Source organism: Pongo abelii, chromosome 14 (genome assembly GCF_028885655.2).
Source record: "Pongo abelii isolate AG06213 chromosome 14, NHGRI_mPonAbe1-v2.0_pri, whole genome shotgun sequence".
In the NCBI taxonomy this organism is placed as follows: Eukaryota; Metazoa; Chordata; class Mammalia; order Primates; family Hominidae; genus Pongo; species Pongo abelii.
In genome coordinates this window covers 56,928,097-56,952,586 of record NC_071999.2, presented here as the reverse complement: position 1 = coordinate 56,952,586, position 24,490 = coordinate 56,928,097, and the positions used below count along the sequence as shown (strand labels likewise).

Sequence of the window (24,490 nt, the reverse complement as noted above, 5' to 3'; positions counted from 1 at the left end):
AGTGGTATCACAGTACAGTGTCCATGGAGGCAATGAGACCACGTAGGAGGCCGGGCGAGGATGAGGTGGGTTTGAAAGACATTCAGGAGGGCAGCTCCACCAAGCTTGGGGTCACCAAGAGGGGTGTGTGATGGGGAGAGCTATGGAGGAAAGGGGTAACTGGGGTGAGCCCCTAGCTGAGATGCTGGAGGACAGTGGGATAGAAGGGCCTTGAATTTTGAGGGAGAGTGTGGGGCCGGAAATGCAGAATTGAGTGTGGGAAGATGACAGAGACCTAGAAAGAGTGATTGTGAGATGGGAAAGAAGTAGAGGGAGGAGGAGGGGTCTCCTAGTCACCCTGGACATAATGCGAGCTGCAGAGGCCAAGGTCTGAATCATATCTTTCCGGGTTAACTAGGGGAGGCCATTGGAAGCCTCGGCAGCTGCTTCAGGACCCTGGGAAGGTGGGAGCCCAGCCTGGCTGGTGGTAAGGGTGGAGACCACTAGTAGCTTAGATTAGGGATAAAGGGGGTGATAGGTGAGTGGAGATGGTTGAGAGAAATGCTGAAGATAAGGAGGGAAGGGGCACATATTGTGAGGGGCAGCTGTGTGGGTGGTGTGTTGTAACCGATTAGGTCCCAAACATGGGCCCTGCACGTGCGTGTCTCTGTGGACTGGACCAGGACATGGCTGGCTTCCTCAGCCTTTTGGCTGGAGCTCAGTACTGTAGGGAGCAGTGGGCCCAACACTAGGAAGAGCTGCTTTTGGTGGCATGGGCAAGCCCACCAGCAGCTCAGTGCTCAGGGATGGCTGGACTTTGGTTTCCCACATCATTTCCTGTGGTCACTGAGATAAAGTTTGTGTCCTTGAAAAGTTCACTCAGCTGTGAGTCTTTCCTGCCTCCCCTCTGTGCCCACAGCACACACACCTACTGCTGAAGGGAGTGGGCATTCGTGTGGAGTGGCCTGGCCGCATTTTGTGCTTTGTCTTTTGTATCAAGTTTCAGGAAGGAGTTTATTTAAAACAAAAATCAATAAGGAAAACACAATAGAACAGTAAATCCTGTACGCAAAAGGTAAGAAATATAGTATAGGGTAAACATCTGCCTGTTTTTGTGTGATGCCTAAAGTCTTTCAACCGTGCAATCAGGTGATTAGTGGTAAAAGGAAATTAGCATTGAACTTATATATTACAGAATAATTGGATTTGATTAAATAAACCTAGAAAGAATAGTGATTTTTTTAATTGGGCAGGATTATGAGAATTATATTTAGCCCAAGAGGTATTTAGGGTATCAGACTTAGCAAATAAAAATATAGGACATCTACTTAAATTTTAATTTTTCATAAACAATGAATGGTTCTTTAGTATAAACATGTCCAGCTCAATATTCATGACATATGTATAGTAAAAATTATTTGTTGTTTGTCTAAGAATCAAATTTAACTGGATGTCCTGTATTTTACCTGGCAACTTTAATTTAGAATAAACCATTAATGTACCAGTTTGTATTTGAAGAGCCCTTCTTGATTGATTAGGAGCTCCTTGAGGACAGCCTTGCGGCCAGCGTGATTTGTTTCTCCTTGGACTCAATAGCACCCCGTATGCAGTAGGTATTCCTGAAGGAAATGAAAGATAAGGTGAAGTTACGGGATAGCTCAGTGGAGGGGTTTAATATAGAGAACTATTTACAAAGGTATTAGAGAGCTGGAAATCCAAATAGGCAATGGGAAGAACCCCAGAGATTAACAACAGCAGGGAGCTCCCTCCTGCAGGATGGCTGAGGGACAAGGTAGTTACTGGAGCCCAGGGGCTGAGGCTGTTTGGTGGGAGCTGGGACCATGAACCCTCACCAAGAGCCCTGAAACCTCTTGTTCTGAAAAACATATTATTTGTTCTTCTAATTTGAATATTTTCTGACATTTTATCCTAGAAAGCTGTTCTACTAACCCTCTTGGAAACCACAATGCTGGGAATTCCGTGGTGCAAACTACAGGTGGTACACCTACATCTGTGCAGGAAGTGGCTCCTCACGCTGGGAGGCTCCCTACAAACCATGCCCCGGACATCTTGGCAAAGTCCCCACAATCAACCAGAGCAGTGGCACCGCAGAAGTGTTTCTTACAGATCAAAGGCATGACCTGTGCGTCCTGTGTGTCTAACATAGAAAGGAATCTGCAGAAAGAAGCTGGTAAGAGATGAACACCCATGTTGAACTTAGGAATGCTGCATATAGACCTCGTATTCTCCCTTCAGAACACCCTGCAACTGTGTTTATCAGTAGCCCTGATAACCAGGTAGCAAGTTCATTATATAGCATAAATATTTGTCTAATGTCCTTGTATAACTGGCATTCTGTTCTTTAAGAAGTATTTAGTTTGAGATAAAATATATCTCTGAGTAAGTTAGCCATTGAAAATCCAGTTTAAAGGTCATAGTACCTTCTGTGGATAGACTTCTCGATTAGGTTGTGCTGGTATTATTCCGTATTTTGTTCCCTCCCATCCCATCAACCCCTTACTATAAAATAAATAAATAACCTGCATTTTGTATAGAAGTTCCAATTTCAAATATTCTTTCTTGTTGTTCCTGTAAACCAGAGAGTGTTTGCAGGAACAACAGGACAGAAATGTGTGGAAATGTCAAAGTTTTGTCCTCCAGAATGCATTTCCAATACTTTTAAACCTGAAAGTACAACAAAATTCTGTCCCATTTATTTGTTTGGAAAATCTCTTAACCGTGACTCTACCTTGCCACCAGAATCACTTTCTCTTTTCTTACCCCAGTGACGTGTCTTTTTACTTGAACTTCCTGGCCCTTAGAATCAGCTCTGAATTCAGATGACATGTTTTTCCAGCCTCTTGTTCACTTTGCATTATAGCTTCCTGCAGCTCTAGAGTGACTGTTAGCAGATGGAGGTGTTAATAGGAGATCCTTTGTTATCCATGGTCTGACTGCTCATAAAATTAGCCTATAGTCTCCTATAGCCATTGTTTCTGCTCCTGACTTGAATCCTCATTTTTATCCCATGTGGCATCCTTTCTGAAGCACTTCATTCCTTTCATTTATTTGAATGAGGCTTTTTTCCCATGTTAAACTAACACAATAGTGTTAGCAAGATTGTGGGATTTCTTTTTCATACCTGAAAGTCATTAGAAACTATAAAAAAGAGTAAGGAAAACCACTTTTGAAAATTCTTTATTTTTTCCTTGTATGAAAGTGTCCAGAGAAAAAAAAAAAAAGGATATCCTTTCTGTAACAGCAGTCAATAACTGCAGACCACATTCCTTACTTCATTGGTGTCTTCTAAAGCCTGAGTGAGAATGTGTCCATGGGCTGGCAGCATGAGCATCACCTGGGAGCTGGATGGACCTGCAGATTCTCAAACCGCATCCTAGACCGACTAGTCAGAAGCTCTATTTTAACAAGGTCCTTGGGTGATTCATATGTCCATTAAAGTTTGAGAAGCATTGTTCTTCTAGAATAGTGGTTGTCAAACTTCCCTGCACATTAGGATCACCTGGGGAGCTTTTTTTTTAAAAAAAAAAAGATGCCTTAGGAGGCTGAGGCGGGTGGATCACAAGGTCAGGAGTTCGAAACCAGCCTGACCAACATGGTGAAACCCCATCTCTACTAAAAATACAAAAATTAGCTGGGCATGGTGGCACGCGCCTGTAATCCCAGCTACTCAGGAGACTGAGGCAGGAGAATTGCTTGAACCCTGGAGGCGGAGGTTGCAGTGAGCCGAGATCGTGCTACTGCACTCCAGCCTGGGCGACAGAGTGAAAAAAAAAAGAAAGAAAAAAAGATGCTTGCCACCTACCCTGAGAGACTTTGATTTGGGTGGTCTGGGTTAGAGACCAGACATCGTGATTGTCGAAGGCTCTCCCAGGAAGCCTCATGTGCAGCTGTGTTTGAAAACTGCTGTTCTAGAGGATTCTGGAAAGATGTGTTTCTTTGTTCGGTTATGTTGACCGTGTCACCCTAGAGGCCCTGCCCACCCAGTGTTAAGCCATGACCTGATGGTTCCAGGTGTTCTCTCCGTGTTGGTTGCCTTGATGGCAGGAAAGGCAGAAGTCAAGTATGACCCAGAAGTCATCCAGCCGCTCGAGATAGCTCAGTTCATCCAGGACCTGGGCTTTGAGGCAGCAGTCATGGAGGACTACGCAGGCTCCGATGGCAACATTGAGCTGACAGTAAGTACGGTGGGTGCGTTACGGGGTTACAGGCTTCTGACAGTTTGCATTTTGGACAGCATCCATCTTTGTGATTAGTAAATTTCCCCATCTTGGACGTGTCTGGTTTGTTGTTGTTAGGTATTTTGTTTGTTTCACTTTCCTTTGAAGCCGACAACAATGACTTGTTCATTTTAAGAAAGGTCAGTTACGTTAAATAGGCATAGGGGAGGATCCCACTGAGAGTATTCAGGATGTTAGGAGGAAGAGATGGTGAGCTGCAGGAGTATAGAAGAAAGAGGAATTAAAGACGGTGGACTTCCCTGAGCTGGGTGGTTAGGGGGAGTTGAACATGAACACAGTCCTTCAAGGCTAAAAAGAAGCTAGCATGAGTGCAACTGTCTCAAGGCAGAAGAGGGAAGTCCGTGTGGTAGCAAGTGCCATTCTGAGAGAAAAGGACTTGTGATAGGTGCATGGGTGTCTAGAGGGCCAAAGTGCTCCACAACACTCAGTCTGAGGGGAATGCTCCAGGTGGTGATTGTTGCCAGTGTTTTGGGTGGGGAGGTATTGTTTCCCATCTGTCTACATGCCAACACATTATTGAAAACAATGGATGTGTCTGATGCCTAGAACATGCTATGTTTGAAAGCACTTCTGTACTTTTTGTACAGCTCTTTTTGTGTAAGCAAAGGGAGACTTAGAAGAACTCACAGAGAATTGAACGATGCTACTTTACCCAGGTCAGAGGGTTTCTAATTCCTTTGTATGTTTTGTCAGTGCCATTAGTGGTAACTGGATGTTTGAGGGGAAAGCATTGAGGACACAGAGGCCCGTGAGCTCCTGATAAGCCGTGTTCTTTGTGGAGCAAACCCTTTGCTCTGGTAGGGCCTCCCTGTGTCTGGAGGGCATAGCTAATACTTGCTGGGTCATAGCTTCGGTCAGCCCCACAAGAGGTGCCCAACAAGAGGGGCAGGGTCTCTGCTGCAAACCTCTGGATCTACATGTGGACATCTCTGCCTGCTCAGACTTCTATGGAAAATCTAAAGCAAGAGGATTATTGGAAAAGGTGTACATTTCTTTTAAACAATATTTTTTTATTGTAGTGTTCTTTTTTTATATTTTTATTTTTTATTTTTTTTCTTTTAGCACAAACACATTTATTTATTAACCAAAGGGATGATCCTAATTAATCCAACACGCTTTGAAATAGCTGCATGTAAAATGTTTGTGATAAAGATAATTGAACACAGTAATGAAAAAAAAAAAAAAGAAACTGTGGAGATTTGCTCATTGAACTGAGCTTGGTCATTCTCTTAGTTAACTCCTGTCCAAAGTGATGATGGAATTTTTATTCTACTTTTTCATAGATCCAAGTACAGGTGACATTGTTCATGACACACTCCACCACTAATTTCCCATCTTTCAATTTTCTTGTTATGTGCTTTCCTTCCCATCCCACTTCTGATGCTGAACCAATGCACCATCTGTAAAGTTGCAGACAGTCTGAGTTTTTCTGCCATCAGCTGTGGTTTCTTCAAACTTCTCTCCCAGGGTACAAGAAAACTGTGTTGTTTTCAAAGTGCTCTTGGTTTTAATGGTGAGGTTTTTGCCATCACAAGTGATGATACAATCTGGCTTGGCCATTGCGCCCATTTTTCGCAAAGCTATTCCCACTCCTATCTCCTTCATGTATTCATCAAAGCCTTTGCTGTCCACCAGGCACCATCTTCCTTCCAGGTGCTGAACTGTGGCCATGGTAGGTGCGGGCGGGCTGGCATGCAGAGCGGGGTCTATGTCAGCGTGGCAGCATGCTGTGTCTGTAGTGTTCTTTTTTAAAAAAACCATGCTGTATCAATAGTTACATTGTCATCACATATTCAGATTTTATGTGAATTTCTGTATTTAACTAGTCTTCTAGGAAATACTGACCACTGATACTCAGAAGAGTGAATTGTCTATTTGTTTCATATTTGCCTAATACATATCCCAGGAATAGCGCGTCACACTTAAGACTTCCCTTTCCCATGTCAGGACGGCACAGCATGCATGGTACGGCACAAGCGGTGTAGGCTTTAAAAACCAGGTTTGAGTTTTGGCCCTGTCACTGCAGGGATACTTCTGAACCTGGTCTGAGAAGACTCGCCTCATGCTGCAGATGGCAGTGGCTCGAAGCAGATTCTGGAGCCAGCCCACCTGGGGACGTGCTTCAGCTCTACCCGTCACTAGTTGCACGACTTTGGACAAGTTCCTAAACCTCTCAGTACTGCGGTTTTGAGACTTACCTCTTAGGTTTGGTGTGAGCAGTGCAGTGTCTAGGACAGCACCAGCCATGTTGCAAGTGCACAATAAATGCTACCTATTATTGTTGTTGTTATAAAAACAAAAGGAGAGCAGAGAAGTACCATTGTCATATTTGGAGACTTGATTTTTAAAATTCTGTTGGCAGTCACCTGCCAACAGATAAGCTCCTAAATTTGCCTGGTGGTCCTTGCATTCCCATTTTTTCCTTGGGTCTTGGGCCAAGTTGAATGCATTCTGATTACAGATGAGCTCCCCTCTTCTTCCTCCCTAATTCCAGATGGGACCCTTGGCTCTTTTTGTATTTATTCTGGGATCACTGATGCGAATTTCAGCATGCAGCTCCAGTCACGTCATTCCACTGCTCATTACTCCTCAGTGACTTTGCATCAGTTGCTAGCTTAGCAACACTTTAGCTGGCTGCTTGAGAGCCTCCAGGCTGTGGACCCACCTAACCCTGCAGCCTTCCCTCCTTTCCCTCGGGCATCCTGTGTCCAGAGAAGCCTGGCTTTTGATGTTTGCCTGAATACCTCATGCTATCCTGCCTTTCGTCTTTTTCGAGCTTCTCCTTCTGGTAGTGTCCTTCCCTTCACTTGTGAACACACTATTTGTACCTTAGGACCACCTTTGATTACATCTCCTGCATCAGCCACTTTTCTCCTGTTAATAGAGGTATTAACATCATCACGCTTGGAGCCAGCAGAGCACTAAAATAGGGAGGATGCTAGCAGCAGCTGCAGACCGCATGCCAGCAACAGTCAGGATTACGGAGAGTATTTCAGGAGTGCAGCGAGTTTCACAGAGGTGCACATCCCCATACAGGTATTAGTATCCCGGCTTTGCCAGAGAGGTAACAGACAGTGGAGAGGGGCTTATAAAAGCCCATCCGTATCAGAGCCAGAAGTCAAGCCTTGGTCTGTTGCCATCTGCTTCATGGTTGGCTGTCTCTTGTACCTGTTTTGGGGAAGAGCCACTGTTTAGTCCCTGAAGCCACTGGAGGAACGTTGAGAATCTCACATGCGGGGTTTGGAGGTGGAGTCCAGGGTCTTGAGAGTAGTGCTAAGGAGGGAAAGGCTCGTGGCTGCCTGTTACCCAGACTCCCCGGACTGGCTTTCACAGGCTCCCCTTGATCCTGGGTCTGTGGGATTCTTGCCATCCTGTGTTGCAGATCACAGGGATGACCTGCGCGTCCTGTGTCCACAACATAGAGTCCAAACTCACGAGGACAAATGGCATCACTTATGCCTCCGTTGCCCTTGCCACCAGCAAAGCCCTTGTTAAGTTTGACCCGGAAATTATCGGTCCACGGGATATTATCAAAATTATTGAGGTAAGTCATTCATTAAAAAATTGTACTCACCTTTTTAAAAACAGTAATATATAATCAGTGAAGAAAAACGAGAAAATATAGCTGAGAAAAAATGAAAATAACCAAAATTCTTCAACTTTTCCCATGGAAATAAGCTCAGTCATTTTAAAATAAACTGAAGGTAAGTAAATAGTAAATAATCTGAGGGAGGATATCAGTGAATGGGTAAGAGAAAGATGGGGAAAACACATTATTATTGTTTTAATTTTAGATATGCCCTAAGAAACATCAATATTGTCAAGATACCCTGTACATAGGGTTAAAGTGCCTAATTGTAATTTTTAAATGTGATCTTTGCCCAAACCAAGTATCTGTAGAGCAAAGGAATGTTGGCCTTGGAAAAAATGATACCACATTTTGCCACTGTGCCAGGCCACTCTTGTTGTGGAGAGCTTGGCCGCTTCTGCTTTGGAAAATCAGTGAGAATTTTCATGCATGCCCTGCCTCTTACTCCCTTCCCAGTTTGTCCACAGACATGCCATTTCCTTTTTACATTTTATACAATACTAGACTATAAGAGAATGAGCATCAGTGGTGATCTGAATGGGTTAAGGCAGTCAAAACTAAACAAGATTAACTTGTAACAGCTAGTAAGGATAAATTAAGTTTAGTGGGAACTACATGTTATAAAATTGCTTATGAAATGAAGCATCTTATAGCAGGCTTAAAGTAGTATCCTGAATTTTCTCTTCATTGTGTGTGTGTGTGTGTGTGTGTTTAAAGAGAGATGCTGTCTGTTATGTGGCCTGGGAGAGCTTTTTTTTTTTTTCTTTTTTTGACAGAGTCTCACTCTGTTGCCCAGGCTGGAGTGCAGTGGCATGATTTCGGCTCACTGCAACCTTCGCCTCCCAGGTTCAAGAGATTCTCCTACCTCAGTCTCCCAAGTATCTGGGACTACAGGCATGCACCGCCACCCCTGGCTAATTTTTGTATTTTTAGTAGAGATGGGGTTTCACCATGTTGGCCAGGCTGGTCTCAAACTCCTAACCACAGGTGATCCACCTGCCTCGGCTTCCCAAAGTGCTAGGATTACAGGCGTGAACCACTGCGCCCGGCCTTGGAGAGTTTTTTTTTTTTTTTAAGACGTGGTCTCGCTCTTGTCTCCTAGGCTGGAGTGTGATGGCATGATCTCGGCTCACTGCAACCTCTGCCTCCCGGGTTCAAGCGATTCTCCTGCCTCGGTTCCCTGAGTAGCTGGGATTAAAGGCACCTGCCACCATGCCTGGCTAATTTTTGTATTTTTAGTAGAGACGGGGTTTCATCATGTTTTCCAGGCTGGTCTAGAACTCCTGACGTCAGGTGATCCACCTGCCTTGGCCTCCCAAAGTGGTGGTATTACAGGTGTGAGCCACCGTGCCTAGCCCCAGGAGAGCTTTTTGACATGGAAATGATCATGCTGCTCATGGTCCAGGGCCCCACCCTTGGAGGCAGACAGCATAGCTTTTTTATCAGCTGAGGAAAGATGCTCAGAGAGGTTAAGTAACTTTACTCACAATACCCAGCTCACGGACAGCAGAACTGGTGCTCAAACCCAGGTCTTGTGCTTCCGAGCTCAGTGGCCTTTGTGAGTCTAGTACACCACAAATCGTAAAGAACAGTAGTGATATGGTATTGATGAGGCTCAGACATCACACTGATGCAGTCAGCAGCAAGGAGTCCCACGTGGTGCCTTTGAACACGGCTTAGTCACCATTTCTGATTTCTTTCTTTCTTTTTTTTTTTTTTTTTGAGATGGAGTTTTGCTCTTGTTGCCCAGGCTGGAGTGCAGTGGCACCGTCTCAGCTCACTGCAAGCTCTGCCTCCCGGGTTCAAGCAATTCTCCTGCCTCAGCCTCCTGAGTAGCTGGGATTACAGGTATGCACCACCACACCTGGCTAATTTTTGTATTTTTAGTAGAGATGGGGTTTCACTATGTTTGTCAGGCTGGTCTCTAACTCCTGACCTCAGGTGATCCACCTGCCTTGGCCTCCCAAAGTGCTGGGATTACAGGTGTGAGCCACCGCGCCCGGCCAACCCTTTTTGATTTCTGATATCTCACTTGCTTCTACTCTACCCAGCCTGCTAAGTGTGGTGTGGCATCCACGCTGACCTTATTTGGGGAATATTGCTAATGTCTGTCCTCCATTCTTGCATCTCTGGGCCATTTTTTGCTAATATAATTAGGCTGGTATTAGTTGTAAAAGGATTTGTCTTTAGACGGTCTCAGCTGCTCTTCCTCCCACCCCAACTTTTTATTTTTGCGTAAAAGTCCCAGCACCAGAGTTCTGGGGCCCTTCTCTTAATTGTGCTACCAGACAAGAGCATTCCTGGCAGTTTTTCCTGTGTGTATTCATAAAGAGTATCAGAGATATAGTGGTCAGATGAACGTGGTGACAAAGCGCTTGAGTTAAACTGTGAGCAAAGCACAAGATTGTGGTGTCGACTCTGTTGGGGCACAGCGGAAGCTGTGCTTCCAGATGCTGAAGGAGCCGAGTTCTGCCGCAGTGGCAAGAAGCCTGGGCTGGAAGCTGGAGGCTGGAGCTCTGGGTCCAGCTCTTCTGAGAAGGCTGGGGCTTTGGGCAAGGTATTTATCCTCTCTGACCTTCTGTTTCCTCATACATGGAATGAAGGTTTCTGACCATTAGGTATTTGGGATTCCTTCACTCAAAAATGCTGAGTATAAATTATAAGTCAGCGCTGCTGAGCTTTGGGGTCTGGGGAAGCTGTCTTCCCAGAAGTGCTGAACTTCTGCACAGGGTTTGTAGGGCTATCGGGTAAAGAAGTTGTGAGCAGAAAACCCACAAAGTCTTCTGAGCACTTTTAGATTCACTTTCTAATTTCCAAAGCTGAAAAGTGTTCTCTGCCAATGCATGTTTTAACCAAATACCTTCCTCCTTTTTCCCCACCCCTCTCTTTTTAATGACAAGGAAATTGGCTTTCATGCTTCCCTGGCCCAGAGAAAGCCCAACGCTCATCACTTGGACCACAAGATGGAAATAAAGCAGTAGGTAGAACACAAAAGATAAACTCTAGCTCTCATCTAAGTCCCTTCCTCTACCTGGGCCCAACTCTGCCTGCTGGTCCTGTCTTTCCATGGTGCCTTCCTCCTGGATTAGTTGCCTTTACTCTTGTAATGTGAACCCTCTAAAACAGTGCTGTCCAAAAGAAGTTCTGGAATGATGGCAGTGTTCTGTATCTGCACTGCCCAATGTGATAGCCGCTAGTCACGTGTAGCTAGTGAGCACTTCAAATGCAGCTAGTGTGACTGTGGAAATGAATTTTTAATTTTTAAGGAATTTCAATTTAGCTACCTTTAGCTAACAGATTGGACAGCACTTAAGTTGGGAGGGAGGAAGAGAGTGTAGATTTTTTTTCCTTTGACAGTGTTTTCAGACTTTATTTGCATGGGTTCTAGAACTAGAATTTGAGGACAGGCATAATGACTGAGTGGAAAGAAAATGGCCCAGGAGCAGGAGACCTGAGATCATTCATTGTTTCAGATGGCCACTTACTCATTCAGCACCATAAAGGCTGCTGTTGTGTTGCAGGGCAATGTGCTAGGTGCTGGGGATAAATACTTTCCCTGTCTCGGAAGGGCCCATAGTCTGGCTGAGAAAGAGTGGGTGAGCAGTGAAATCAGTGGCTCCGGCAGATTCTGGAAGGTCTAGGAAAACTCCAAGCAGGGGACATAAGATCTGAGCCTCAAAGAATGAGTGGAAGTTTGCTTGGCTGAAGGAATTGGTGGCAGGTACCCTCGGGCACTGCTGTGGCTTGGTTAAGTAGGCATGCCTGGGGCACAAGAGGAGCTTACAGGAGAGGCATCTGGACAGCCAGTTGGGGGTCTGGTTCTTGGGTAGCAGTCCAGCAGCCTAAGACTTCAGCCTCACAGGCCAGTGGTTTTCATGTCATGTTTTAGGTGCATTTGAGGTTCCACAACCACTCGGTTGGAATTTCATGGATGCTGCAGCTAACATGAGACCACAGCTGTTGGCCATGACCCCCGATTCCAAACTATGGTGTTCATTGAGACAGCCACTGATCACTGTTCTCATGGACTCTATTTCAAATAATTGTTTAAAGATTGAATGTATAAGTTTATACTAATAAAATACTGCATTTATCTATTTTTTTCTTTGGGGGTCTGTATAAGATTGCGTTTTGAAAAGAGAGCTATAGGCAACCATAGGCTGAGGATGGTAGGTCCCTTTGGGGCTAGATTCTCAGCTTTGGGGCCTCACTTGCCTCACCCATAAATTGGAGGTAACCACAGTATGTGAAGGCAGGAGTTGGGCCTCAACATCTCTGGAACCTCTTTGCAGTGATGTTTAGACCTCTAGATGCTCCCTCAGATGGCCAGTGTCAGAGAGAGAGAGTTCTTACTTTCATTTTAGCTCTTGGTGGTCTGTCCCAGACATGTGACAAAGGCAGGTCTTAAACTGTGTCCTCAGGAGGGGAGTGGCTTGTAATCCAGGTGACAAGCAGTATCTGATATATCTGTGTTGCTGCATTTGCTTTCCAGATGGAAGAAGTCTTTCCTGTGCAGCCTGGTGTTTGGCATCCCTGTCATGGCCTTAATGATCTATATGCTGATACCCAGCAACGAGCCCCACCAGTCCATGGTCCTGGACCACAACATCATTCCAGGACTGTCCATTCTAAATCTCATCTTCTTTATCTTGTGTACCTTTGTCCAGGTATGTATGAGACAGGTGGGCAGACCTCTCCCCTCCATGCTGTGTGTGGCCCTCAGATATTCTGCCCGCTAAGCGCAAACATAGGGCTTTAGCTTGGTTTAAATGGCACTTTATTGCAGCTTTCCTGCCCCACCCAGGCAGTTGCTGCTTTTTTTCTGTCTTATGACCAGTAGGTGGGGCTGGGGGGCCCTCCAGTGTGGGGGGACTACTAAGGGCCTGGTTTCACTGTCAGTTTCAGTTGATTGCAAGTGATCAGAACTGTCCCTGGAATAGCAACCTCCTTGCTGCAAGGTGTGGTGAACTCTGTGTCTCCAATTCGCATATTGTTTAGGTTAATTTACGTTCGTTGTTGGAAGCAACAACTGGATCACCCTTGAGCCCATGCCACTCTCGAGTGTTCTATCTTAAAAGGTGGAGATATGGTCCTTATCTCTGAGGAAGTTATAATTTAAAAGAGAAAGGCATGAAATGTCTGCTTTGGTGGTGATATTAAGGAACTAGCTGTGTGTCTGGTGGGAAGTGTGCCCTCTGTGCGTATATTTTGGAATATAAAACTAAATCCCTGTCCTAATATTGGAATGTTTAGGGGCTATTTGGGGGCAAGCATTGGTAGGCTGGATTTTTTTTTTTTTTTTTTCCGAGACAGGGTCTTACCCTGTCACCCAGGCTGGAGTTCAGTGATGTGATCATAGCTCACTGTAGTCTTGAACTCCTGGGCTCAAGCGATCCTCCCACCTCAGCCTCCTGAGTAGCTAGGACCACAAGCACCTGCCACCATGCCTGGCTAGACAGGGTCTTGCTATGTGCCCAGGTTGGTCTCAAACTCCTGGCCTCCAGCAGTCCTCCAAGCTCAGTCTCCCAAAGCACTGAGATGACAGGTGTGAGCCACTGCACCCAGCCTGAATTTGTGTTTTTCTATATTTTGTTTGATTATAAGTGTAATGTACACTTATTATTAACAATTCAAACTATACTGAAGTATAAGAAGAAAAGGGGAAGATGCCCTTTCACTAATCACATTCTGCCTCCCGTCCGATCTCATTCCCCAGTGTTGCTATGGTGATATGAATAGTTGGGCATTAATCTCTCCAAATCTTTATATAGAGAAAATGCACACTTGTGTGTATGCGTATGTATATGTTCACATAATACAGATACAGACTTTTTTAACTGAAGTGGGATCATACGAGATAGACTGATGTGCAGCTGGCTTTTTCACTTAACCATGTATTAAACATCTTTTATGCCAGTGGCTTATAGATGGAGCCCATTCTCTTTAGTGAATGGAATGCTTTGTACTGTCTACAGTATAAATGAGTCGTGACTTTTTTTCCCCCCAACGTTTCACCATTCTCTTATTAGCGGACATTTGTGCTGTATGCACTGGGTTTTAAAGATCTCACATGCTCTTGGTCATTCATTCCTGTGGACCGTAGTCCTCTGAATCGGAAAGTATATTTCATAAACGCCCATCACAGAGGAAGAAGTACTGTCACGACTGTGCACAAAGCTAGAGGCTTTGCCATCCCGAGGGCCCTCAGCCCTGTGTCGCTCATTGAACTCTCCTCCCTACTTGCTGGCAGCCTTCACTGTCCTTGTCTTTCAGCTCCTCGGTGGATGGTACTTCTACGTTCAGGCCTACAAATCTCTGAGACACAGGTCAGCCAACATGGACGTGCTCATCGTCCTGGCCACGAGCATTGCTTACGTCTATTCTCTGGTCATCCTGGTGGTTGCTGTGGCTGAGAAGGCGGAGAGGAGCCCTGTGACATTCTTCGACACGCCCCCCATGCTCTTCGTGTTCATTGCCCTGGGCCGGTGGCTGGAACACTTGGCAAAGGTAACAGCAGCTTCAGGTTCAGAAAAGAGCTGCTCCTTCAGTAAACAAATCTCACTTCCTCTGAACACCATGTTTAGAATTACTAATTATATGCAGCATAGAGACAGACTTAAAGAAATAGGAAACCTCCATATAATTAAGGTGCTCTAGTCACTAATCTCCAAATTGGTCACTACTTCTGAAATCCCAGCTAATCTGGTTAATTATTAAAACCATCGTTCAGGTGTATTGTGTAAACTAAAGAACCCTGGCCTTCAGGGCAGAGCCTACATTGTCTCTTAGTGCAAAACTGAATATGTAGTTGGTTTAGAAATCCATACATCCTCCTCAAGGTCATGCCATTTTTAACACCCTTCATTGTCCCTGACACTGAAATGTATCTTACAAGAGAATGGAACTCAGGCCCTAAAAGAAATTAGATTGAATCTAAAAGAAAATGGTCAGTGGGAAGACTGATGTTTGTTTCCAGTCTGAAATGTAATTCCCAGACCTTAGTGGCACAGGCACTGTGCATCAGTGTGGAAGTGACATGTGGCCATGTGTGGTGGATAGCAAGTAACGCCCACCTGCAGAGCCTTTTATCGTGCCGTGCAGCTGTTTCTTTCACACCAGCTGTCTCTTAACACCACGCTTGTGACTCTCAGGCTGGGTATGGACAGGTCTGTTTTTGATAGCTCTCATTTCACATTCTGGTTATTTCCTAGAGCAAAACCTCAGAAGCCCTGGCTAAACTCATGTCTCTCCAAGCCACAGAAGCCACCGTTGTGACCCTTGGTGAGGACAATTTAATCATCAGGTGAGTTATGGTTATCAAATGTCTTTGTGGTTGGTATCTATCAATCTGTGTGAGCTGCATCAGATGCCCATGTTGTATTGACATTGCAGTAGACCTTGTGAGTGTGGGCAGAGACACAGTAAGATCACCACTCTCAATCCAGCTACAAAAGCAAGGCATTGAACTATAAAACTAGCAAGATTTGTAGGTGGTGTGTGTGTGCCAAATGGCACATGGGAGGTGTAAATGAGTAGTATTCCAGGAATTAAGAAGAGGAAGGCTAGTGGTGGTCAAAGGAAACTTCACAGAGAACATAGAGTATGAACTAGGCCTTCCTAGTAAGATACAGATTCAGACAGGCAGAGAGATAAGGACTTCAACTTGCTAAAGAATAAAAATTGAAGGAGAAATTTATCATCTTCATAAGGTTGCCTGATATTAAAAATAATAATAATTATTATTCCTGGAAACTCTTGTTGCATTTATTGTTTGCTAGACACTATTCTAATCTCTTTGTATTTAATCTAACCAAAGATGGAAACTTTCTGAGGAAGGGACTGTTATTACTCTTAATTTACAGATGAGGAAGCTGAGGTTCAGAGAGGCTAAGCAGCTGGCTCAAGGTCACACAGGTATTCAGTAATGGAATTGGGATGTAACCCAGGCTGGTGGATCCAGAGTCTATTTTCTTAACCTTTACACACACTGACTCTTAATGCATATTTAATAATATGGAAATTTTTCTAATTAAGGCTTCTGTATTTCCTTGGGGTTAGCTTCTTTTTTATATTCTAGGCAATGGTTATTTCAGCCCTCCTTCATATTCCTAAAATCTCTCCCTGGTCCCACCACATTTTCTATTAGCCTGTGATCTTGCTTTGGACTACTGGAAGGAGAAGTGTTCAGATGGAAACCCTCCAGTTCCCTGTCCCTCAGCCTAGACAGCTAGCCTCCTCTGTGGCACCTCCCGCTCCTGCCCCGTTGGTGGGAGAGGCGTCTCCTCCTATGCCTCTACCCGGGAACCTTTCTCTGTTGGTTTTCTCAGTGGTTTTTGGTGTCTCTGATTCTTATCCTCCGATGTCATGCAGACTCTAACCACTCCCATTGTCAGAGGCGTTATGCCTTGCCCCTCCCTTGCGTGCCCTTGTCCATGTATCACACTGTTGCTGGAGCCAGCCTGCCCTAGCTGTGTCCTGGAGGCCTGGGCGTGAAGGCTGACACAGACCTCTTGCTTCCCCATGGGGTCTGCAGGGCTGGTGCAGCTGGCCCTGGGCACGCCCCAGGTGAGTAGAGGAACTGACCGGGGCCACACGGATGCATGAGTGTTCATGAGGTGCAGGATGGCTGCCGCACGGTGGCACTGGTTTTGTTCTGGATGCTGGCTTTTAAATGATCATCGCAATTGTAGGACTGGCAACTGAGATTTGAGTCTTTCTGGTGTTCCAGGCTCACTCCCCAGCACTTGCCACAGATCGTCTAGTTCCACTCTATAGCTGTTCCGTGAGGCAGCATTGTCATCATCCCAGCTTTCCTCAGGAAAAGCCAAGTACAGTGAGGTGGAGTAATATCCCCAGAGTCCGTGGCAGGCAGGCAACAGAGCTGGGATTGGACCCCTGGAGGCACAGAGCCCCCCTCAGCCACTGTGCTGTGCTGCCCCCAGACAGGACCCTGTGTGACGGCACCTGGCATGCTGGGCTCTGGTGTGCCATGGGTCTGCAGCAGTCACATGCCTTGGCTTCTTTTTTTTTTTTTTTTTTTTCTCTTATAAATTAATTGCATGAAAGTTTCTGAGAAGTGAAAACGTTCAGACGGGAGCCAAGCCGCTGGCAGCTGTGTTGGTTTTGACTCACGTTTCTTCCGACTCGCCTTACTAGGGTCTTCAGTACAATTTGAAGCGCCTCTGATGGCACTGACTGCAGTTGCTTGGAACTATTCCAGGGATCTGAACAGGAGGAGAAGGCATCTGCCGGCCGAAGTGCCCACGGAGTGCGTGCAGCACCTGTCATAACTCAGTTCATTTCCAAGAATGCCGATTCATTTTTTGGCTGGGGATGCACGGCCTGACTACTACCATGCAACATGACAGGACATTATTAAGCTAGGGGCCAGAAGACCAGAGTTCATTCTGCCTTTGGCTCACAGTTTGGGTGTGGTCATTCCTACTTGCCTCCTGACAGCACACCCCGGGCCCACCCCTCTGTCCCAGGCCAAGGCTGCACCCACTGCCGCCTGGATTGCCACAGTCTAGGCCTCTCCTGAGCGCAACCATTCTGTGCTTTGAGGTGCACTGGGCACTGGTCTCCCAGTGACTCTGCCTCCCACAGGGCCCTCCCGCGTCTGGGCCTCTGCCTGTGCCTTTGGTCCACGGCACCTTCTGAAGGCCTCCAGAGGTTCTCATATAACTGCCTTCTTTCATTGAGGCTTGGGCCTCTTCCTCTGACCATCCCTTTGCTGGGGACACTTGTGCTTTCTCTTTACTCCAAGTCTCGGGTGCTGGCAGCATTTCCAGGTGCGATCCGTCTGGCACGCTGTAGTTTCCTTGCTGCTGCTGCTGCTTAGTCTCCATGGGCTTTCTTCTCTCCTTATCCCTTGTGGACGGTCCTTGGGGTTCTGGTGGTAGTGCCTCTGTCTTTGTGTGTTACACACCGTCACTGGGACGTCTCACTCTCCCATGTTTTTGGTTAACAGCCGTGGGAAGCTCATTCTCAAACCTACGTCTAGATCCCAGAGACTACCTGCCGGTGGGAACGTTTTTCTTGGGTGGCTGGTAAAGGCTCAGACTCGGCCTGTCTGTGTTCTTCTTCACCTTCCCCCACTTTTTTCCCAAAAATATTCCCCTTCCTTGGTGCCTGTCTGTCTCAGGGAAAGGCACCCTCATGCCAGCTCCCAGTGTGTCCTCTACAATGCCTCCCTGCCTTCATTCACACATCTGCACTCCATCCGCATGGTTCTAGCACCTCCGTCTCTAGGGGTGTCATCCACTGGCACCATGCTGGTCCAGGCCACTATGGCCTTGCCCCTAAAGCACCGCAGCTGTCTCTTCATACTGCTTGCAGCCAGGTATCCATCCAGTATTTTTCCACATTCAAACCAGTGATCTTTCTGAAAGCACAAATTGATCATATTACTCCGTATTGGAAAATCCTTCAATGGCTGCCTGCTGTTCTTAGGATCAACACCACCTTCCTAATGTGGCAGTGAGGCCCGGCGTCTGCCTGCATGCCTGTTGAGCCCAGCCTGTCTTGCCATCCCCTGCGTTGTGCTCCAGCTGCCGTGCACCACTGGCAGGTCCCAGGAAGGGGCTGCCTCTCTCTGCAGACCTCTGCACACATCCTTCCTTCCCTCTGAACTCCCTTCTTCCTTATCCTTTGCCTGGCTCCTTGCCTTCAGGGCTCACCATGGAATTGCATCCTCCAGAAGCCTTTCCTGATGCCCCAGGCCTGAATCAGCTGTGGCTCCTCAGTGCTCTCAGAGCACTCTGCCTCAACCACCCTGGGATGTAAACATGGCAGGTGCTGAGATACTCACTAGTGGGAATGAAACTGCTGTCAGATGTTAAAGAAACATACTGCACACATGCATGTGTGTGCTTGATATTAAAAGGCACAGCCCCATCCCCAGTCTCCCACGTTGAAAATTTTTTTTTTTTATAATTGATGGGGAAACAAATTACAAATCATATCTAGACCAGTGACCATAATGCTATAAGTTTTTTCTTAACTTGTGTTTTCTTAACTTGTGTTTAATGAGGAAGGGGAGTAGAAGAGAGGAGACAAGTGAAGTAAACAGATTCTTGGCAGAAACTCTTAAAGATGAAGTGCTATGAAACAAACCACTGTCTTTTAATTAAGAGGGTTCCTATCGCTCAGCACTTGGAGAGGAATAGTAGCTTCTGAAGAATACATGCTATTGAGATTCACCAGAAGGAGCCACATTAACTCCCATAAAGGACTATTCCTTGTAAGCTGCTTAGAGATAGAAAGGTGTGGTTAATTGAGATCAAAGGAGAAATTCAAAGTTAGATTTAACAGAGATTAACATTACTAAAGATTTCTTAGAAAGACACCCAACTGTACATTCGCGCCAATTTTAAGTCTCCTTACAGAAGTGGACATTTTAAAACTTAGTGATTAGGTTCTGCTGGAGGAGAGTCTGACCTTTAGTTCTTGGGGTCTTTCATTTCTGAATTGAATGCAGGGAGCTCCTCCTCCCGACTTGGGCTTCTCAGGCCATTTATCTCTGTGGGATGATAAATCCTCTAGGTTGTACAGAGGAGGCCTCAAGGGCAGCGTTGAGCCTGGACCTCTCCATCGCTGGAGGACTTTAAAAATAAGCAGAGAATATTCTTGGGTTGTCGAGATCCTTCCCTTCTCCTGGCTCACTCAGCCACCAAACAGATTTACACAGGTGTACTCCCAGCACTAAAGACTTCAGTCTTTGCACCAAACAGATTTACACAGGTATACTCCCAGCACTGAAGACTTCAGTCTTTGCACCAAACAGATTTACACAGGTATACTCCCAGCACTGAAGACTTCAGTCTTTGCACCAAACAGATTTACACAGGTGTACTCCCAGCACTGAAGACTTCAGTCTTTGCACCAAACAGATTTACACAGGTGTACTCCCAGCACTAAAGACTTCAGTCTTTGCACCAAACAGATTTACACAGGTATACTCCCAGCACTGAAGACTTCAGTCTTTGCACCAAACAGATTTACACAGGTGTACTCCCAGCACTGAAGACTTCAGTCTTTGCACCAAACAGATTTACACAGGTGTACTCCCAGCACTGAAGACTTCAGTCTTTGCACCAAACAGATTTACACAGGTGTACTCCCAGCACTGAAGACTTCAGTCTTTGCACCAAACAGATTTACACAGGTGTACTCCCAGCACTGAAGACTTCAGTCTTTGCACCAAACAGATTTACACAGGTGTACTCCCAGCACTGAAGACTTCAGTCTTTGCACCAAACAGATTTACACAGGTATACTCCCAGCACTGAAGACTTCAGTCTTTGAAAGTCTCCTTTTCAGTGCTCCATTTATTTTGGTTGCCATGATTGAACTTTCTGTGTGTGTCTTAACTGTCCATCTGTGTGTCTGCTTTTAGTTATGAGGCTATAAACCTCCTGAGAGGAAGGCTCTACTCTGTCCTGTTTGTAACCCCAGCCTACCCTGGTGCCTGGTACCCAAGAGGCCAATCAATATGAAAATGTCAATTAGGTGATAATAAAAATCACCAGCATTCATTGGGCACTTACTGTGTACAGGTGCCATACTAAGCATCTCACATAATCCTGGGAAGTAGCCACACAAGCCTTGAATCCTCATAGCACAGAGACTGTTCCTGAACAATTTTTACAAAGGAAAATATTAATGCAAATATTTAACATACCTGCCTGCATATGGTAGTTACTAAGTTTTATATATTTGCACATAGCAACATTTAAATAAGTGGGCATGTATGTTCAATTTTGTGCCTTCCTATCTTCAGGTTTTGCTCAAATGGGGGTAATAAGACTCACCTTGTATGTGTCTGGGAAGATTCAGTGAGGTAAAACATGTAAAAATCTAGCACAGTTCCTAGCACTCAGTAAATGTCTATTTCTCCTTCTCAAGTAAGTAAGATGGCTTTTGTGCCTGTGATAGTTTAAATGTAGTCTTTGTAGCATGAAAGGAAGGTGTAAAATAACCTCAGAGCCCTGCTTGCTTTCCGCGTGTGCTCTTCTGGCTTGTTGACCATTTGCTCATGAGCCAGTATTACCTATACAATTAATTCTGTTGGGCCCATGCCATGCTTTTAGTGAGCTGCTGCTGAAGCTGGCCCTGGGCCGTGGGTGCCCTCCCTCTGGCTTTGTCTCTGTTCCTGCCATCTTCTCCTGTCTCCCCCCAGCATCTCTGTCTCTGCAGGACATGTCCCACTAGCGCACAGTTCACATGTATGTACAACACAATCCCCACTTTAATCCACTCGCCCTTCTACTGCTCTGTTTTTCTGTTCCTTCACAACAAGCCTTCTTTAAAAACGTGACTTTTGCTGTTGTCTTTGCCTTCTCACCACGTGCTCTCAGCCCATTCTAGTTGAGCCTCTGCCTTTACCAGTTTCTGAACTTGGTTTGGCCAGTGCCATCAAATAATTTCCATATACCCCAATCCAACATTGCTTGTGTTAAGTCCTCATTTCAGTCTCTCACCAGTATTTCCCCCTTGTCTGTTTCTTTGGTTTTCTTTCTTTTTTCAATGTGTAACTCACATTCACTGCAACACACAAACCCAACGTGTAGAGTGTGATGAATTTTATGTATATTTGCCCCTGTGGAACTACCTGTGCAGCGTTTGATGCGGTTGGATGGGTGCTCCGTCCTCCTCCTCCTCATCCCCACTCTCATTTTCCTCCTGTGTCACTGGCTGGTCCTTCAGCTTCTGCTCAGCTTTCAGATAGTGGAGTGTCTCAGGGATGAGTTCTAGGACCCCTTCTGTGTTTTCCCCGTACACTCCTAGGGACGCTTGTATGATCTCATGGCTTTAAATGCCATCTACATGTGACAGCTCTCAGGTTTGTTCTCTACCTCTGACCTCTTTCCACTTCAGACTCATATTTTCAGCTCCCTAGTTGATATTTCTACGTGGAAGTCAAATAGGCATCTCAAACCCGACATGTCAAAATGAACCATTTCTCTCCATCCCTTCCCCTTCTCTTCCCTCACCCTCCCTTAGCTGCTTCTCCATAATCATCTCCATCTCATTAAATGGTTTCTCTATCCACCCAGTTGCTTAAAATGAAAATTTGGAGCTCATCTTTGATTCCTTTCTTTACCCTCACATTTAGTGCATTTTCACATCTTGTTAACACATGATCTAAGAATATGCTGTGTATTTCTTCTCCCTCTCTCTGTAGTCCAGGTTACTTCCATCTTCTGCTTAGGCTGCTGCAACAGCCTGACTCTCCCCCTCACTCCTGTGATCACCCCTACAGCCCATTCTCATGCAGCAGCCAAAGAGATCACTTAAATGTGAATCAGATTGTGTCACTTTCTTGCTAAAAGCCTTACATCCAAAACCCATGCTCTGCTCCAGGAGAGCTGGCATGATCTGGACTCTGCCTGCTTCTCTGACCTCAACTTGCATGTCACTTACTTCCTGCCAGCCATGCTTGCTTTCTTGCTGTTTCTCAGACGCACCCTTCCTGCCTGCCTTAAACCTTTGTGTCAGTTGTTTTCTCTCCCTGAACTTCCTTTCCCTGTGTGTTGGACCTTCTTGGCATGCAGGTCTCAGCTTAAATGTTACTTTCCCAGAGAAGCCCTTCCATGTCTCCTCCTCCCTCTGCCACCCTAAGAAGTCCTCTAGTCACATTATCCTGGTTTATTTTCATCACAGCACTTATTAATATTTAATACCTGATTCTATCTGGCTTGTTGTCCATTTCCACCACAGAACTTGTCTTCATGAGGTAGTAGGGCCTTTGCTATGCCATTCACAGCTGTATCACCAGTGCCTAGAACAATGCCTGGTATTCAGCAACTGCACGATAAATATCTGTAAATGGACAGATCAAATGAATACTGTTGCTCAGTATAAGCAAATATAGTGTAACTAGTGTGACAGCTGGCCTAGAACCTGACCCGGTGACCGAATGAGTGGCCATGTGAGTGATAAGTGGCGTTTGTTGCAGGGAGGAGCAAGTCCCCATGGAGCTGGTGCAGCGGGGCGATATCGTCAAGGTGGTCCCTGGGGGAAAGTTTCCAGTGGACGGGAAAGTCCTGGAAGGCAATACCATGGCTGATGAGTCCCTTATCACGGGTGAGATGGCTTGTTTCATGTTCCCTCAGGCGGATATCATAGCAGCTGTCAGGTCACATGAGTGCTGGATGGGGCTGAGCAAGTGACGGTTGTCTCTTTCCTGTGTCTAGGAGAAGCCATGCCAGTCACTAAGAAACCTGGAAGCACTGTAATTGCGGGGTCTATAAATGCACATGGCTCTGTGCTCATTAAAGCCACCCACGTGGGCAATGACACCACTTTGGCTCAGATTGTGAAACTGGTGGAAGAGGCTCAGATGTCAAAGGTAATGAAGAAATTTTTAAAACTAACTTCATCTTTCTCGTTTTAGAAATTATGTGAAGAGTTCTGGGAAATCAGACAGTTTTATTGAGTAGAGATTGATTAGTAAATGTGGTTAAATGAAGGAGATTATCCCAATCCTTATCCATGCTTGTGGTGTTTTATTTCTTCATAGGTTGTAATTTCCCATGGTCTTGGTGTTTTATTTTCATAGGCACCCATTCAGCAGCTGGCTGACCGGTTTAGTGGATATTTTGTCCCATTTATCATCATCATGTCAACTTTGACGTTGGTGGTATGGATTGTAATCGGTTTTATCGATTTTGGTGTTGTTCAGAAATACTTTCCTGTAAGTTGAATGCCTTGGGCTATATGGTGGTTGTGTTTTAAATAATCTACTGACATTGATCCTATTCTTTCATATCTTAGATTCACTGGGCTTTAATTATTCATTACATTTTATTTGCTTGCGTCTCTTATTGACAGCAAAATCTAAGCCAGAGTAGGATAAACAGTCACTCTCCTTCTGCAGGTTTCTATTAAAGATCTCCTTTACATTCTACTTAGATAATTTTCACAGACACCGATTGGTGCTCAGTTGTAATGCTTGAAGCATTTACAATATGTATTATTGGTCCTTTTTGAGGTTATGAGGCGTACATCATAGAAAATAGTTCACTTTAAATGTCAATGGCATGATAATATTATTTAACACATTTTAAGAAAAATATCTTTTGATATATATATTTACCAGTACCATCTTTGACCTCCCAGCTTCCCAAGTAATGTAAATAGCTTTTTATGTTTGTTTGTTTATTTATTTATTTATTTATTTATTTATTTATTTATTTATTTATTTGAGATGGAGTCTCCCTCTGTTGCCCAGGCTGGAGTGCAGTGGCTTGATCTCGGCTCACTGCAACCTCCACCTCCCAGGTTCAAGCAGTTCTCCTGTCTCAGCCTCCCAAGTAGCTGGGACTACAGGCACACGCCACCACACCCAGCTAATTTTTGTATTTTTAGCAGAGATGGAGTTTCACCATATTAGTCAGGCTGGCTTCGAACTCCTGACCTCAGGTGATCTGCCTGTCTCAGCCTCCTAAAGTGCTGGGATTTCAGGTGTGAGCCACTGCACCCAGGCGTGAATAGCTTTTTATAATAATTAAATAGTAAACATTGTATGTGAGGCAATGGAATATACATTTTTGAGTTTAAAAAAGTGGTTGAAGAACACTATCTTAGGAAATATGGTTTTATTAAACCTCAGGAAAAGAAAGGAAAATACAGGCCACCCCTCAAAAAACATATCTGCTTG

At 45.3% G+C, this 24,490-nt stretch overlaps 1 protein-coding gene and 1 pseudogene across 4 annotated transcripts in view; one reads left to right on the top strand and one right to left on the bottom strand.

Moving 5' to 3' along the window:
• ATP7B (ATPase copper transporting beta) overlaps positions 1 to 24,490 on the top strand; it is an 80,730-nt gene that overhangs the window by 40,324 nt on the left and 15,916 nt on the right. For all 4 annotated transcript variants that reach the window (XM_054529060.2, XM_054529059.2, XM_024231078.3 and 1 more), the window contains exons 4-13: positions 1,913 to 2,170; positions 4,012 to 4,175; positions 7,621 to 7,782; positions 10,728 to 10,804; positions 12,320 to 12,494; positions 14,101 to 14,334; positions 15,039 to 15,130; positions 22,787 to 22,914; positions 23,025 to 23,179; positions 23,390 to 23,524. In XM_054529060.2, coding sequence (XP_054385035.2) covers positions 1,913 to 2,170; positions 4,012 to 4,175; positions 7,621 to 7,782; positions 10,728 to 10,804; positions 12,320 to 12,494; positions 14,101 to 14,334; positions 15,039 to 15,130; positions 22,787 to 22,914; positions 23,025 to 23,179; positions 23,390 to 23,524 — 1,580 coding nt within the window. The remainder of the gene's footprint in view (positions 1 to 1,912; positions 2,171 to 4,011; positions 4,176 to 7,620; positions 7,783 to 10,727; positions 10,805 to 12,319; positions 12,495 to 14,100; positions 14,335 to 15,038; positions 15,131 to 22,786; positions 22,915 to 23,024; positions 23,180 to 23,389; positions 23,525 to 24,490) is intronic.
• Positions 5,437 to 5,930, bottom strand: LOC103892247 (fatty acid-binding protein 5-like; annotated as a pseudogene).